Source organism: Phyllostomus discolor, chromosome 4 (assembly GCF_004126475.2).
Source record: "Phyllostomus discolor isolate MPI-MPIP mPhyDis1 chromosome 4, mPhyDis1.pri.v3, whole genome shotgun sequence".
NCBI classification, from domain to species: Eukaryota; Metazoa; Chordata; class Mammalia; order Chiroptera; family Phyllostomidae; genus Phyllostomus; species Phyllostomus discolor.
Window position 1 is genome coordinate 165,402,590 of NC_040906.2, and position 16,273 is coordinate 165,418,862.

At 38.5% G+C, this 16,273-nt stretch overlaps 1 protein-coding gene across 1 annotated transcript in view; it reads right to left on the minus strand.

Moving 5' to 3' along the window:
* The window catches only part of PDSS2 (decaprenyl diphosphate synthase subunit 2), a 243,231-nt gene that overhangs the window by 66,811 nt on the left and 160,147 nt on the right, over positions 1-16,273 (minus strand). Inside the window, exon 4 of the mRNA XM_028510041.2 lies at positions 12,332-12,406. Coding sequence (XP_028365842.1) covers positions 12,332-12,406 — 75 coding nt within the window. The remainder of the gene's footprint in view (positions 1-12,331; positions 12,407-16,273) is intronic.

Here is a 16,273-nt window from a genome sequence, read left to right on the forward strand (position 1 = left end):
AGCCTGGGGAGGGTGGCATTCCAGTAACTTAGTGGTTCCTCACCCTGGAAGGCAGGACTCAGGTCCTCAGGATGGAAGCCTCAAAGCCTTGAGGATGCAGTTGTCCTCAAACAAACCCAATGACAGGCCTGGCCTAGACCTGCAGGTCCCCACAGGCTCTCTAACTCTGGTTCACTAGTGGTAAACCTCCCCCCCTAAGTCAGTGCCTTCAAACAGCTATTTTTTATTACTGCTCATGGATCAACTGAGCAGTGGATCAACTAAGACTCAGTTAATCCAGACTGGTGGCTCTACTTCTCACACATGGGCCTGCAGTGTCTGGGTTGGCTGGAGAGGCTCTGCTGCAAGTGTCTCTCCCTGCTCTTGGGCCAGCAGTTTAGTCAGGGCATGTTTTTCTGATGGTTTTGGCAGAGGCTCAAGAGAACCTCCAACTGGCCAAAGCAAGTCAAATGGCTGGACCCATAGTTAAGGGTACATAAGCACACCTGCCCCACTCACGGGTTCATTGATCCTTTTTAAAATCATCACTCTTCCCTAGCAAGGACGTTTTGCTCCAGGTCTGACTACAACTTTGTGTCCATCTCAGCTCTCAATGTAGGTCCTCAGAGTTCCATGGCAAAACACATGGATATGTACATTAGTTATCTATTATTTCTCACAATTTCTGTGGGTTGGGAATTCAGGAATGGCTCAGCTGGGTAGTTCTAGCTTGGGGTTACTCATGAAAGACTAGAACTGCTATATTCTGCTGATGAAGAGACTGAAATAAACCTGTATAAACACCTTATATTTCTAATTATTGCCTACTACTTTTTAAAACATATGACTCTTTCATCTGGAGAGTCTGTCAGCACCTCAACATCAATCTGACGTCAACTACGCTCATCCACTTCTCTCTAATCAACTCTCTTTTATGTCAAATCCATCATCATTTTTTTTCTGGGTGACCAGATGCAAAACAGTGGTGCCATTTCTAATCTCTTATTCTTATAGCTAAAGTACCCAACAGACATGCTAAAATAAGCACTTAGGGCACCAGCAACACAAAGGTACTATAAAAATTATTGGGGGAAATTTTATATGTTATTTTGTTCAAAAGTCATTACAACACAAATCAAAAAATAAAACTATCAGGACTGGTACTCCCAGCAAGATGAACAACAAACAGTACTGGGTTTGCTCTCTCACCTGAAACAACTAAACCACAGGACAAAATATATGAAGAACAAGAGCTTTTAAGATATTTGAAGTCTGGCAGCAAAGGACAGTGATCTCTGAGACAGAACACAAGCCTGCAGTAGAGCCCAATGGTTACCCTGAGTTGAGAAGATGGATCTGCATGCCCAGAGAGGCCAAAGAATTAGTGGCTAGAGTTCACAGGACTGAGTATGACAGATGAAAGATCCGTTCAGAGAGTCACGGAGATATACAGAGTGTTTCCCTTAAGTCTTCAGCTGAGCATTATCAATACATGGGTGTAAAGAAAATATCAAAGTCTGGGAACTCATTCAAATGGACTAGACTCATTCAAACGGACTAGAGGGAATAATCCCTATGGCTCGCAGAGGGTTGTCAGTAGTTCCTGCTCCCACAAGTCAGAGTGGAAAAACTCATAATTCACAGGGTATCAGTCGAGTACTCAGAACAATTTGCCTTAGCTGTGGGAAAATCAGTCCTAGACTAAATGCTACTCTGATCTTGCCTAATAAAGCTTAAAAGTAAGCCCTCAAAGGATCAAACTGTCTCTAGTAACTTGACTTCATTACAGAAGAAAGCTCAAGAGTATTTATAGAGACACAAAAATACCTAGCATCCAACAAAATAAAACTCACAGTGTCTGGTATCCAATAAAAAAATAAGCAAGCATGCAAAAAAAAAAAAGGCAGGAAAATGTAATGCATAATGAGGAAAAATAACAGTTAATTAAAATCAACTCTGAAATGACACAAATGATAGAATTAGTAGACAGGGATATTAAAACAGTTTTCATAACTGTATTCCATATGGTCTAGGAGCTGGAAGAAACACTGAACACGTTAAGTAGAAACATGGAAAATATAAATTAGTGAACTTGAATGCAAACCAATAGAAATGATCCAAAATGAAATGCAAAGAGAAAAATACTGGAAAAAAAAAGAAAAGAATATAGCATCAGTCGATTATGGGATGACTTCAAGCAGCCTATTGCATATGTAATTGGAGTCTCTGTGAAAGAGAGAGGAGGAAAGACAGAAAAATATTTAAAAAAATAATTACCAAAAATTTCCCAAATTTGATAAAAATAATAAACACACAGATCCAAGAAGTTCAATGAACCTCAAGCATAAGAATAATTAAAAAAATGATATTAAGGCACATTGTGATCCAATCGCTCAAAACCAGTGGTAAAGAGAAAACCAAAAAAATAGCCATGAAGTCTAGACACATTGTACATAGAAGAACAAAGATTAGGATGACAACAGCTTTCTCATTGGAAACAATGTAAGAAGACAATAAAGAAATATCTTTAAAACACAAAAGAAAAAAATTTTCAATCTTGAATGCTGTAGCTATGTTTTGAAACATCTTTAAAAACAAGGCCAAAATAAAGGCTTTTTCAGACACACAAAAACAGAAAGAGTTCACCACCAGTAGCATACCTGCACTTACAAGCAATGCCAAAAGAAATCTTTTAGGAAGAGGAAAAATAATACCACATGGAAATCTGGATTGATACAAAGAATCACTGAAAATGAAAAGCATGGAAAATGTTAATTATGTGGGTAAATATAAAAGACATTTTAGAAAATTAAAATCTCTTTAAAATATAATCAAATGTTTAAAGCAAAAACAGTAACAATGTATTATGGGATTTATAACACACAGGTATACCCTGCTTTTCAAAAGTTTCTGTTACACCACTTTGCTTTTATGAAAGATCTACACTGGTACCTATTTTTGCTAAGTGAAAGAAATCCGAAGAGAGTTTTTGTTTTTACAGAAAAAGGCAGAAAGTGTAAATAGTGTTTAGCAACTGCTTAGCAGTCAGACATTACAGAGGCAGCACGGACCCCAGCAGTGAGAGTAGCGCCACCCAGCACCTTCCCTGGGAACTACACTCAGCATCTTAGCATCAAGTCACCATCAAGCACAGTTCAATAGCTTTGAACTGTGTCTATGAGCATCTGTGCTTCATCTCGATTTGTTTTGTGTTTCCTTTGGCAAGATGTTTGTCCTGAAGTATCAGAAAAGCCTAAGAGAGCTTGTAAGGGTGTCACATTTAGTGCAAAACTGTATGTAACTAAGCATATCAATTATGGTAAATGAAATAAAGACATTGCGCATGAGTTGAACTAGCCTGCGACCACCATTCCTACCACTCACATGCAGCAGAGAGCAAGATTCTTGAACACTGCCAAACTTACTACTCGTTATGCTGGTAGCAAAGTGGTCTCTTCTAGTCAGCACCCAATGAGAGATAAAATGGAAAGTCAACTGTCTGAGTGGACTGATAGGTGTACAAAGTATTGTGTTCTGGTAAGTTATTTCTCCTTAACTTATAGTTATTCCTTCTCCTTATAGTTAAGGAGAAATTGGTCAGTCTTTTTAATAAGATGAAAGAGAAAGCACTGGATGATGATGATGATGATGATGATGACAGTGTTGCAAAAGTGGAATTTAAAGGTAGTCGTGGGTGGCTTGATCAGTGTTTGAGGGGAGGGCAGCTTCATAGCTTCAAGGTTACTGGAAAGAGGGCTGCAGCTGTCACTGAAGTGGCCGTGAGGTCCTGAGAACTGAGGAAATAATTACAGAAAATGGGTATTTGTATAAGCAAGTGTTTAACTGAGACAAAAATAAAATTTATTGGAAAAAATTGCTGAGCAAGACATTTATTTTTATAAAAGAAAAGGAGGCTAAGAGACATAAGGCATGAAAAGACAGGTTTACCCTACTGCTATTATTAATGCAACTGGTGATGTTTTCCTTAAGCCTCTAATAGTGTACCACTGAGAAAATCAGAGGGCACTTAAAGGTATTGATAAGAAGAAATAAATAACCTAAATAGCCTCATAGTTTTTAAAGCAACTGAATTTGTAGTAAAACAAAACAAAACAAAAAACTTTCCCACAAAGAAAGCTCCAGATGGCTTCACTAGTGAATTCTATCAAACATTTAAGGAAGAAATAGTACTAATCCTACAAAAACTCTTCTAGAAATAAAAAAAGATGAAAATGTTTCCTAATTCATTTCGAGGCTGGCATCATTGTGATACTCACGCTGGACAAAGACATTACAAAGAATTAAAAATAACAGACCCAAACCCCTCATGAATACAGATGCAGAAATTAACAAAATTTTAGCATATCAAATCCTAGAATATATAAAAAGCAGACTGCATCATGTCCAAGTTCGATTTAATTCAGGAATGCAAGGCTGGTTTAAAAGCAATCAACTCACCATATCATCAGACTAGAAAATAATCTAAAAGAGAAAAAAAATAAAAAAAATAAAAATATGATTACATCAACAGCTACAGAATAAAACTGTCAGGATCCAACATTAATTCCTGATAACAAAAACTCTCAGGAAATTAGGAATATAAGGAAACTTCTTCACCAATCAAGAGTGAGTCCCTACAAAAACAAAAGCCTATATCTCACTTAATGCTAAAATACTGAATGTTTTCCTTCTAGCATCAGGACCATGGCAAGGACATTCTTTCTCACCACCTGAATACTGTACTGAAGGTTCTAGTTGTTGGGTCTGAGATTAGATTTTACCCTATATATAACCTAATGGGTTAGCCTGTGACTGTTTCATGGGTCAGACACAAAGGACTTTATTATTCACGGCACAGTGAGAAGCACGTGCATCAGCATACTTGTGTTGGTTACCCATGGCCCCAGACCTGCAGGGACAATGCAATGGGCTCAGATGGGTGCTAAGCCTTCAGTGGATCTATGTTATACCCAAAGAACACTGAGGCTGGGGGTCCACTGCTTCTGTAGCAGGGAGCAAGCGAGGCTGTTCTCTGGAAGTGACGGATGTATTTATTACTCAGATTGTGATGACTGTTGCAATGGTGCACACATATATCAACACACTGGGGGCTTTAAATATTTGCAGTGTGTTGTACATTAATAAAGGTACCCCGAAATGAGAGAAATCTTACATTTCAAGCATTCTAGACTTTTCTGTATCATTAATTTAACCAATATTTTTGGGCTACTACTAATGTGCTAGGCACTGGTCTGGAATATAATGGTAAATAAAATGTCTCTTCCCAGAGAGTTCATAGTCTTGTAGGAGGAGACTGAAAATAATAAGTAAAACTCCAGATGATGACAACTGTGATTAGGAAAAAGAGAATTAAATAGGGTGGCTTCTTCAGATTGGGTTGGGGATTCTCTCTGTGAAGGTAATGCTGATACAGAAATCTGAATATCAGGAAGGGGGCCACCACGCTGGAGTGGGAGAAGAGCACCTCTGGGCTTCATCAGTATTTTGGTTGCCCAACTGTTCTCATTTCCCTTCAGTCTCTTCTAAATGACTGCTGAATTAACTTTCCTGAGGGTTAATCGGATCCCTTTGTTTAAAAGTCTTCAATTACTCTCCTAGCTCAATCACTAAATATGGTATTAGTGCTACCTTCTGGCCTTATAATTGTCATGCATGTGATAAAACCCATCTTTCTATTATTCTCATTATTCCTTTATTTATTTATTCCCATTTCCCAGTGCACTTTTCTGCAACAGACCATGCTACTAAGACAGGAAGTAAAAGCATCTCTACCTAATACACACAAACGAACACAGGGAGGCTGCCAAATGAGGAAACAAAGAAACATGGCCCAAGTGAAAGCACAGATCAAAACTCCAGAAAAAGAGCTAAACAAAATGGATATAAGCAGTCTATCAGATGCAGAGTTCAAACCACTGGTTATAAGGATGGTCAAGGAACTTAGTGAAGACCTCAATAGTATAAAAAAGACCCAGAAATGAAGGATACACTGATTAAAATAAAGAACAATTTACAGAAAAACAACAGTAGAGCAGATGAAGCTGAGAATCAAATAATGATTTGGGCCATAAGGAAGAAAAAACAACAACAACCAATCAGAACAACAACAAGAAAAAACAATCCAAAAATGAGGATAGTATAAGCAGCATTGGGACAACTTTAACACGTACAACATTTGCATCATAGGGGTGCCAAAAGGAAAAGAGAAAGAGCAAGAAATTGGAAATCTATTTGAAAAAATAATAAAAGAACATGTCCCTAATTTGGTGAAGGAAATAGACATGCAAGTCCAGGAAGTACAGAGAGTCCCAAACAAGATGGATGCAAAGAGGCCCACTCCAAGACACACCATAATGAAAATGCCAAAGTTTGAAGATAAAGAGAGAATCTTAAAAGCATCAAGAGAAAAGCAGTTTATTACCTACAGGGAGTTCCCATAAGACTGTCAGCTGATTTCTCAAAAAAAAAAACCACACAAAACAAAACAAAAAAACTTTGCAGACTAGAAGGGGTTGGCAAGACATATTCAAAGTCAGGAAAAACAGAGACCTACAGCCAAGATTTCTCAGCCCAGCAAAGCCATCATTTAGAATCGAAGGCCTATAAAGAGCTTCCCAGACAAGGAAAAACTAAAGGAGTTCATCATCACCAAACCATTATTATACGAAATGTTAAAGGAACTTATATAAGCAAAAGAAGAAAATCAAAACTATGAGCAATAAAATGGTAAAAAATATGAATCTATCAAAAATTGAATCTAAAAACCAAACTAAGCAAACAAGAACAGAGACATAATCATTGATATTGAGAGTATTTTGATGGTTGCCAGATAAGAGGAGGGTGTGGAAGAATGGGTGAAGAGGTGAGAAGTTTAAGAAGTACAAGTAGGTAGTCACAGTATAGCCATGGGGCTGTAAAGTACAGCACAGGAAATGGAGCAGCCAAAGAACTTATATACTTGACCCATGCAGAACAAGGGTGGGGGGTTTGCCTGAGGGAGTTGGGGGTGCTGAGTGGAGGCAGGCAAATGGGGAAAAATCAGGACAACTGTAATAGCATAATCAATAAAATATAACAAAAATATTTAGTGTGTACAGTGAGTAACATGAGTACAATGTTCAAGGCAGCTTGACTGAGGTTTCTCAGAATGGCAAACAATATTTAATGTGCTTTTTTCTTCAATTAGTTAACTAAAAAAACAGTAGACAGGAGAGAGATTTTACAAACATTAAAGAAAGCACAGTGGGGTTCCGGCCAAGATGGAGGCATAGGTGGATGCACCGTACCTCCACGCACAACCAAGATTGGAACAACAACAATTTAGAGGCAGAATAACACCCAGAACTGACAGAGAATTTATCTGAATGGAAGTCGGACAGCCAAGAAGTTCAAATAGACCCATTGAGACCGGTAGGAGGAGCGGAGAGGAGCAGCTAGGCGGCGGGTCGCGGTGCGGGTCACAGTGAGGAGAGCAGAGAGAGTTGGGCGCATAAGGCAACCGAGGGCGCGTAAGGCATCTGGGGCGCACAAGATCGCAGCAGGTGGACCCTGAGTACACAAGCAGCAGATGGCATACCCAGTGAGGTGGCGATTGTGGAGCAGGGCAGAGCACGCAACCCAGGATCCCAGAAAAGGGACTGAGGTCCTATGGAGAATGGAGCAACCGTCATTTTTCCCTCCCGCCCCTGCCCCCACATACAACCTCACAATCTAGCGACTGGGGTGTTCAGCCCTAGTGAACACCTAAGGCTCCGCCCCTCACCATAACTGGAGCGACCAGACCAAAAAAAGAGAGAGAGAGAGAGAGAGAGAGAGACATGTCTCAAACAGAGGAACAAATCAATGCCCCAGGACTCATCCTTTGAAGCAACCGAGAGATAGCCAATCTATCAGATGCACAGTTCAAAACACTAGTGATCAGGAAGCTCACAGAATTGGTTGATTTTGGGTGCAAATTAGATGAACAAATGCAGGTTACCATAAAATAAATGAAGGAAAATGCACAAGGAACCAATAGTGATGGGAAGGAAACTGGGACTCAAAACAATAGAGTGGACCAGAAGGAAGAAAGAAACAACCAAACAGGAAAGAATGGAGAAATAAGAATTCAAAAAAATGAGGAGAAGCTTAGGAACCTCCAGGACATCTTTAAACATTCCAACATCCGAATTATAGGGGTACCAGGAGAAGAGGAAGAGCAACAGATTGAACATGTATTTGAACAAATAATAAAGGAGAACTCCCCCATTCTGGCAAAGGAAATAGACTTCCAGGAAGTCCAGGAAACTCAGAGAGTCCCAAAAAAGTTGGATCCAAGAAGGAACACACCAAGGCACATCATAATTACATTAGCCAAGGTAAAAATGAAGGAGAGAATCCTAGAAGCGGCAAGAGATAAGGGGACAGTCACCTACGAAGGAGTTCCCAGCAGACTGTCAGCTGATTTCTCGAAAGAGACCTTACAGACAAGAAGGGGCTGGAAAGAAGTATTCCAAGTCATGAAAAACAAGGTCCTATATCCCAGATTACTCTATCCAGCAAAGCTTTCATTTAGAATGGAAGGGCAGATAAAGTGCTTCTCAGATAAGGTCAAGTTAAAGGAGTTCATCATCACCAAGTGCTTATTTTATGAAATGTTAAAGGGACTTATCTAAGAAAAGAAGATAAAAAAAAACACATGTATAGTAAAAGGACAGCAAACTCACAAGTATTAACAACCACACCTAAAGCAAAACCAAAAGAAACTAAGCAAACAACTAGAACAGGAACAGAACCACAGAAATGGAGAACACATGGAGAGTTAGCAACAGGGGAGTGGGAGGAGGAGAGAGGGGGAAAAGGTACAGAGAATAAGTAGCATAAATTGTAGGTTCAAAATAGATAGGGGGAGGGTAAGAATAGTATGAGAAATGTAGAAGCTAAAGAACTTATAAGTATGACACATGGACATGACTAAAGAGGGGGATGTGGGTGGGAGAGGGTGTACAGGGTGGTGGGGAGTGAAGGGGGGAAATGGAACAACTTTAACAACATAATCAATAAAATGTAATTTTAAAAAAAAGAAAGCACAGTGGCTAATTTTTACTGTGAGGAAGAAATGGTTCACAAACTAGCAAATGTAAAAATAAAATGCTATTTTTCAATGGATAGAATGAAAGATGGGTTTCCTAAATTACTTTCAATGTTTGCATTGTCACAGTTCACCTATTATCTGTTAAGTATTACTGAAATAAGTCAGGTAAATTCTCAAACTTTTTCTCTGCAAACTTCTTCTGGAGAAGGTGATTTCAAACATATTCTGTTCCAATTCCCCTCCATTTGCTTTAATGTGTTTACCTTCATTGCACAGGCACGGCTCCATAGAAAACTGTCTTTGAACTGCCAGATCACCTCCAGCACTGCATCAAGTAGCCATATAGAAAACAGACCACTATTTTATCCTCTTATCCCTACACACATGAAATGGTTTGCTGCTTATTTAAATCACAAAGCAATTCTTTTGTGTGCTGAATTGGCCCAAGGCTAGGGAGGCTGGGCAAACTCCCTTCTCAGAGGATCTCCACTTGTGGCGGCTTCCAGTCCAGTTAGAACTGGAAAACCTCCAAGGCGCTCCATGTGGGGCAGTGTTCTCTGCCTCTGAACTGATTCCTGGGCCAAGTGAGAAAAACCAAATTGTGAGGAGCCATTCCAATGGCAAGCACACTCGAAGTGTGTAAGTGTGTGTGTGTGTAGTCAGAATTTCTTGGTTGGGAAGGGAAATGTGGTTAACCTAAATTGAACATGGGGTACAAATAGAGGCATCAAAAAGTATGCTCACTGATTCAGTTCAACTATACATTTTTGCTTCCATTATTTAAAAAAAATAGCACTTTAAATAGTTTGGCTATATTCAGAAATGTAACTGCTTAAAAAAAGTCTTGAATGCATTAAAGGACCGTGTTTGGGGAGGTGGTGGGGAAAGAGGGCAGATGAACAAAGCATAGCTAATTTTATTCTATCCTATCCTATCCTATCCTATCCTATCCTATCCTACCCTACCCTACGCTACCCTACCCTACCCTACCCTACCCTATCCTGTTTTAGAAGGGAAGGAGAAAGAGAGGGAGAGAAACATCAATGTGACAGAGAAACATCAAGTAGGTTGCCCTCCGTACATGCCCTGACCGGGGACCAGGGACTACATATGTGCCCTGGCTGGGAACCAAACCCACGACCTCTTGGTTTGCAGGATGATGCCCAACCAACTGAGTCACACTGGCCAGGGCAGCTACAGATTTTTTTGTGTAAAACTTACTTGTTAATCAAAGTCAGTAGCTGCTGCTTGCTATGTGGTGGCTCATGTATTACTGCTTCATTTTTTCTTACCCCAGGAAGAAACAGAGAATATGAAATGTGGAGTAAAAAAACCTGGGTTCAGATCATGTTGCCGTCAAACATACGTTAACAATTTCTGGCACTAAGCTTTCCTGCTATTTGTTATTTATGAATTTCAGGCTTTAACTCAATAAAATGGGTTTACCAACAAATGTCACCCTTTCCATTGATGACTGTGCAGAAAGAAAGTATAAGCAAACTGTAAAGTGCTCTTCAAGCATTTATTATTGTTGTTGCCATTAGGTCTTCCTGACATATAGCAAAGTACGTAACAAATGTTCACTAAATTATTAATGAACTGAACTAATTATAGTGAACAAATGGTGAGAATGAATAAATCATGAATCTTTAAACCAATAACACTTTCACTTAAAAATTGATATATATTTAACTGTAAAATATTAATATTTTATATAAAACTAAGTTGAACACCTTGAAAATATACAAAGGGAAAACAATGCTTCAGCTGCCAGAAGAGCCACTGTAATCGCCGCATATCGTGGGATCCCAGGTATGGCAGGTGGGTAGTAGCAAGTCAATATTTATTAAGGTATAGAGGCACAGGATGAGAGGTTAAGAGCCTGAGCCCTGGAGTTTAAATCTCAACTAACAAGTTGTATGACAGTAGACAAATTACTCAATCTGCTCTAAACCTCAATTTTCACATGTAAAATGGGGATAGCAATAGTACCTGCTATTAAGATTAAGTGTAAAGACACAGGTGATTACTTACCACAGTGTTACAGAGCGCTGTCTGGCTAGCTATCCATCATCATCATGCCACATGCAGGATGACTTTCTACGAGCGGAATCAGACCAGGAGTCCTCCATGTTATAATCTGCTATTATAACCTTTAGCCACAGCGAATGATGGTATGTTTTTGAAAAACACCGCAAAGGGGAAACACGGTGGTCATACATCCCGCCAGGTCTCCACAATACTATGCTGCTTGGATGAAGTTAGATATGCTTACTGGGAACGGTAGTTCTCTGAACCAAATACACTATAAGCAGACATCCAAGGTACAATTCTTCACATTTCACTAACCACTCTCTGAACCGTCCAGAACCCCTGGGTTATACTTTTAAATTTCTTACCCAAGTTGCTCATGCTCTATGTTTCATTTCCAGTAAAATTTGTCTTTCTTTTTTCAAATGGAAATGTCAAAAAGCTTAAGATGTGCATATATGCATATATTTTCTCATTTGCAGTGAGTGAAATCTTGCTAACACAGAAGTGAAAGAAGTTAGAATAATGAAACACTATGATGGGAACCCCTTGTAACAGCACATACCATGTTAAATGATGATGGTGGTCAATGAAGCAATTGCTTCACATTCGATATCCTACTGAAATGTATTAACGGCACTTTAAGGAAATAAAACCTAACCCTTCTTGAGATGTCCTGCCAAATGAGTCAAAAAGCCTTAATTCTAGATCTATAAAATTTATCAAAATAATCCAACTGTGTAACCATTGACATTCTTATCATGGAGAATTTAATAATGCAATAAATTCTGGATCTTAGATATAAAAGACACTGCTCCCGCATGTCCCCAGTAGTCACCTTCTTGAAATCACGTCCACTCCATTGGGACATGGTAGGGCCCTTCCTCTGGGAAAAGGCCAGGCCCAGCCACCTCAGCATGAGCTGTTCCTCCAGTCTGCTTGTCTTTTGACAGCAGCTACCTGCCAGCCAGCAAAATCCTGGTATCTACTGGGCTGCTGCAGATGGAACAGACTGTGAATCCAGCTAGAGGATAAGAGGTTGTTTTAATTGGCTAAATCTGCTATGTAGTAAGCGTATGGCCATGAATTTGTAGCCAAAACACTAATCTAAAAAAAATGCCATGTGCAATTTAAACAGAAAACAAAAATGACATTTTTACTCGTCAATTCTAGTTTTGCCATGAGGGTTTTTAACCTAACATTTTATAATGACTACCAAATCCTTACCTTTGCTGAAGTAAAATTTTCATGGTATACTCCTCGTACCAAGTCCCTAAGGGCACTTGCTAAAAGTTCCACAACCTAAAAAAACAAGATCAAAGATTAAAAGAAACAATTATAAAAACATTTTTTTACCTCAGAATGGCTCAGAAGACTTAGGAGCAAGGCAGTTATGTTTGATAGAAACAAAACAAAACAAAAACAGGGTTATGTGCAAAGATTCTGGCAATGACATTGCCCACCTGGATATTAAGAGCTGTGATCCAATTTTTTTCAGTCATAATTTAAGCAAAAAAACAAAACAAAACAAAACAAAACCCCAAAACCCCCAAAATCAAAAAACCTTATAGTCACAGTATTTATGTACTATACATGAAAGTCCAGTAATAGCCACTTTGAACATAAGCTTAAATTTCAGATAACTACTGAAATCTTAATCCAATTTATTTTCTGTATGTTTATTTCTGTCAGGTGGATACTTTTCAATATCCCCATTCTGGCAGTGATTACAATGCTAATTTTCATACTTAATACAGAATGCAAAAGCAAATGACTAACCTTTCAAATGTGTTCATTCTGTTGCATGTAAAATGCACTGTGGATTTGTTTGGTGTAGGAATCCTGGGTCAAACATACCTTATTTTCAAACTTGTAATTTTTTTTACAGAAACAGTACTGAAATCATATTCATCAAACCTGTATTACTTTCAAGGCTCAGGCTATTTAAAAAAAAATCAAGCAAAATCAAAAGCTTTGAACTTGTTCCAGAATGTAAAACAAGCAGAAAACAGTAAATGGTCTCTTTGGAGCTACTGTACAATTTAGAGTTGTTTGCATAAATCATCTTAATTCAGAAAGATAAAATAGTGCTATTTATTATAACGTTCATTGCAGCCTCTTCAAATAAGAATTTCTCAAGGCAACCCTATCTGCTTCGTATGAAGGAAGACTTAGCATCTTGTATATTTAGCTTCCAATATTATGCAGTTGTGTATCTGATTCCCACTCTTTGCTTCCTAAAATTTAGCTCAGTTCTGATTGAATTAAAGGATTTTGTTTCAGTTTTTATCATTCTTGTAATTGAAGACATTATTAAGCCAAAGGATACAGAACCAAACAACAAGATAGTTCAATTTCAGGTACCCCGGATTTAATAAACATTTTCTTAGAGGCAAATTACATTAATTTATAGAAAGACTTGCTTTAAAATTTTAATGCATGAGTATTTATAACCAGACTTATATTTACATACTTACTGCATAACTTACACAAGGTTGCTGATATGGAAATTTTGCTGATTAAAGGAGTATTTTTTTTCTAGCTCTGCAAATGGGTTAATTTGTAAGAACCATACAAAGTCTTTTTTTTAAAAAATCACATTGCCCTTTAGGTAACTAAATACTTAAGAAATATTGTAGCAACATGAGCTGCAGAGGAACTGGAAGGACAATGATCCTACAGTGTTACCAGATGTGTTGAGTTATTTAAGTGGGGAAGAGAGAAAAATGAATGGATTTTTTTTTCCCCTGAAGGTATCAGATAAGCCCTATTCCCAAATCCAGGAGGATTGAGTATCGCCAATAGGTCTATGAAAGACTGTAACTAAATGCACAGCATCAGATTGGATTACAGTTTATACAAGCAACATCCCAAGATCCTCCTGATGGCTGGACACATAATACAGATCAATCACTCACTAAGAAATGTTATGGGTTTGAAATAGTTTGAGCTCTGAGACCAGCACTGGTAAACTGAAGAGGGATTTACAAAGACAAAGTTTGACGCTAAATGTCAGAATGATGGTATGAACTTTTAACAATGGATCTGGCTCTGGATAACCACAGTATTCCTTTACTTCCCTGAAATTCCAGATGAGGCAGAGGCAACAATAATATTTTACTCTCTGACTATTCTTCTCTTAATGCAATCAGCATATACAGGCAGACTGTACTTACAAGTTCATAATTTGTGAATGACATATACTTCCAAACTGAGCAGAATACATCCTCATAGCCGATGACAACCATTAAGGAAAACGCTTTGGACTACAGTGGGTTAACAAGTCCAGGAAGATAAGAGACCTTGAAAAACAGGAATAGCCCAGGGGAACTGCATGTATCCCAGGCAAGGGTGACTTTGAGCACATGTAAATCTCTTTCCATTGCCTGAAATGTTTACTTTAAAAATTATACTGAAGAGAGATGTGTTTAAGCATCATCCTCCTTTAAAATTGCAAATATTTATAGAAACACCACAAGGAAACCAGCCACACATACTTTAACAAAACTAATATTTTTTTTCATTTTATGGCTTACTACCACAGGCATTCACCTGTTTAGATAACTTGTACTAAAATACAAGAAAGCAATTGCTTAATGACATTTTTTTTCTTCAGATTCTTGAGGACTAATTTGTTTGAGCAACCCCAAAAGCTAGCAAGGATAATGGCAGCCAGAGGAGAAACCGGAAGCCTAATGCCAGACCTCCCGAGGCCAAGCGCCCAAGGCCCAGACTTCTTGGTGCTTTGGACAAGAGCAACCGTGAAGAACATTCAAGGACTTCTGTTTCTCCAGCCCAGCAGGGCAAACGAACATGCTCTAAAGGAAGGGAGGCTCAGAGAACCTCAATGTTGGCCAGCGTCAGAAGCCCAACAGATCGGACAGTAACGACAGAGCAGGGGACAGGGAGCTGGAGGATCCAGATTCTAGTTTGAGGTCTACTACTTAGATTTCATTGTGAGATTTCGGGCAAATCCATTAATTTCTCTAAGCTTTGGTTTTCCTTAACGATAAAATGAGAAAAGATGCAAAACAATTCCTTAAGATCCCTTCCAGTTCTAAGATTCTAAGCTTCTAGAAATGCAGATCTTAGTATTTATAATTAAGCATGTAAACTTAAAAACTTTTTTGGTAATCTGTTCTTTTTACATGAACCTGTTCTTCTGTCTGATACTGATTATTTTATTTGAGGAACTTTTCGTACCCCATCCCCCTTAGTTCCAATATCTAGAATCAGAAGGAAACAATTCCCGTTTTTTTTTTTTTTTTTTAAATCCTTCCGACTGGTAGCCTAGCCCAACAAGCTGGCAAAGAAGTCCTACTTGGGTCAGTTAAAGGTCACATTGTTGAGCGCTGGGTCTTGAAGGGCTCTAAGGCTTGAGAGTGATTCATACATATCGGATTCAGAATGACATCAAGTTTAAGTGCAAAGTTACATCAAACAAATAATGGCTTCAGTTGCCCACATCACTTCCTTCTCTAATGAGTAAGTATGTACAGCACTTAGAGAAGCATTTGGAACGTTAAGTCTCAGTGAGTGCTAACTTGCTAGTCTTCTATATTTCTAAGTTATTACTCTGTATTTTCAATGTAAGTCTTGGGTAGGTGAAAGTCATAGTGTGGAAATGAAGATCACAGTGGCTTTTACATTGGGTGCCCAAACATTGCAGAAGAAAGTGAATTTTAATTCAAGAACAAAATACACAGAAAGACTGTTTCAACCCAAATCAGAGATCTTTGCAATGATGACTTGTTACACCCTGAAATAATTTCAGATTGTGTTCCTGTCACCATTGGTGTTTTAAAATATACTTTAGCAGTCTAGAGAATAAAAGGGAAACAGTTTTTTCATTTCTGCATTTTGGAGGTTGTGGGAATAGCAGAATTGCTCACCTGTACATTCAAATGCAAAAATGCTTTTCACTTTGTGCCATATGTTTAAATCTGACTACAGCAACGCCATACACTATCCACCAATTTTCTAATGACACAGCTTTCCGTGGAGCCAGAGTGGTAACCATTCACAATGTCAGGGTTATGAGCTGGCTTCTCCTGCCACCTCATTTTTTGGCTACCAGGGAGGTCACATGGAAAAGTAAATGAACAGTGTACTTCTGGCTGGCATTCTTAAGCAACTGTTGATCTTTCCCACTTTAAACACTGCTCTCTC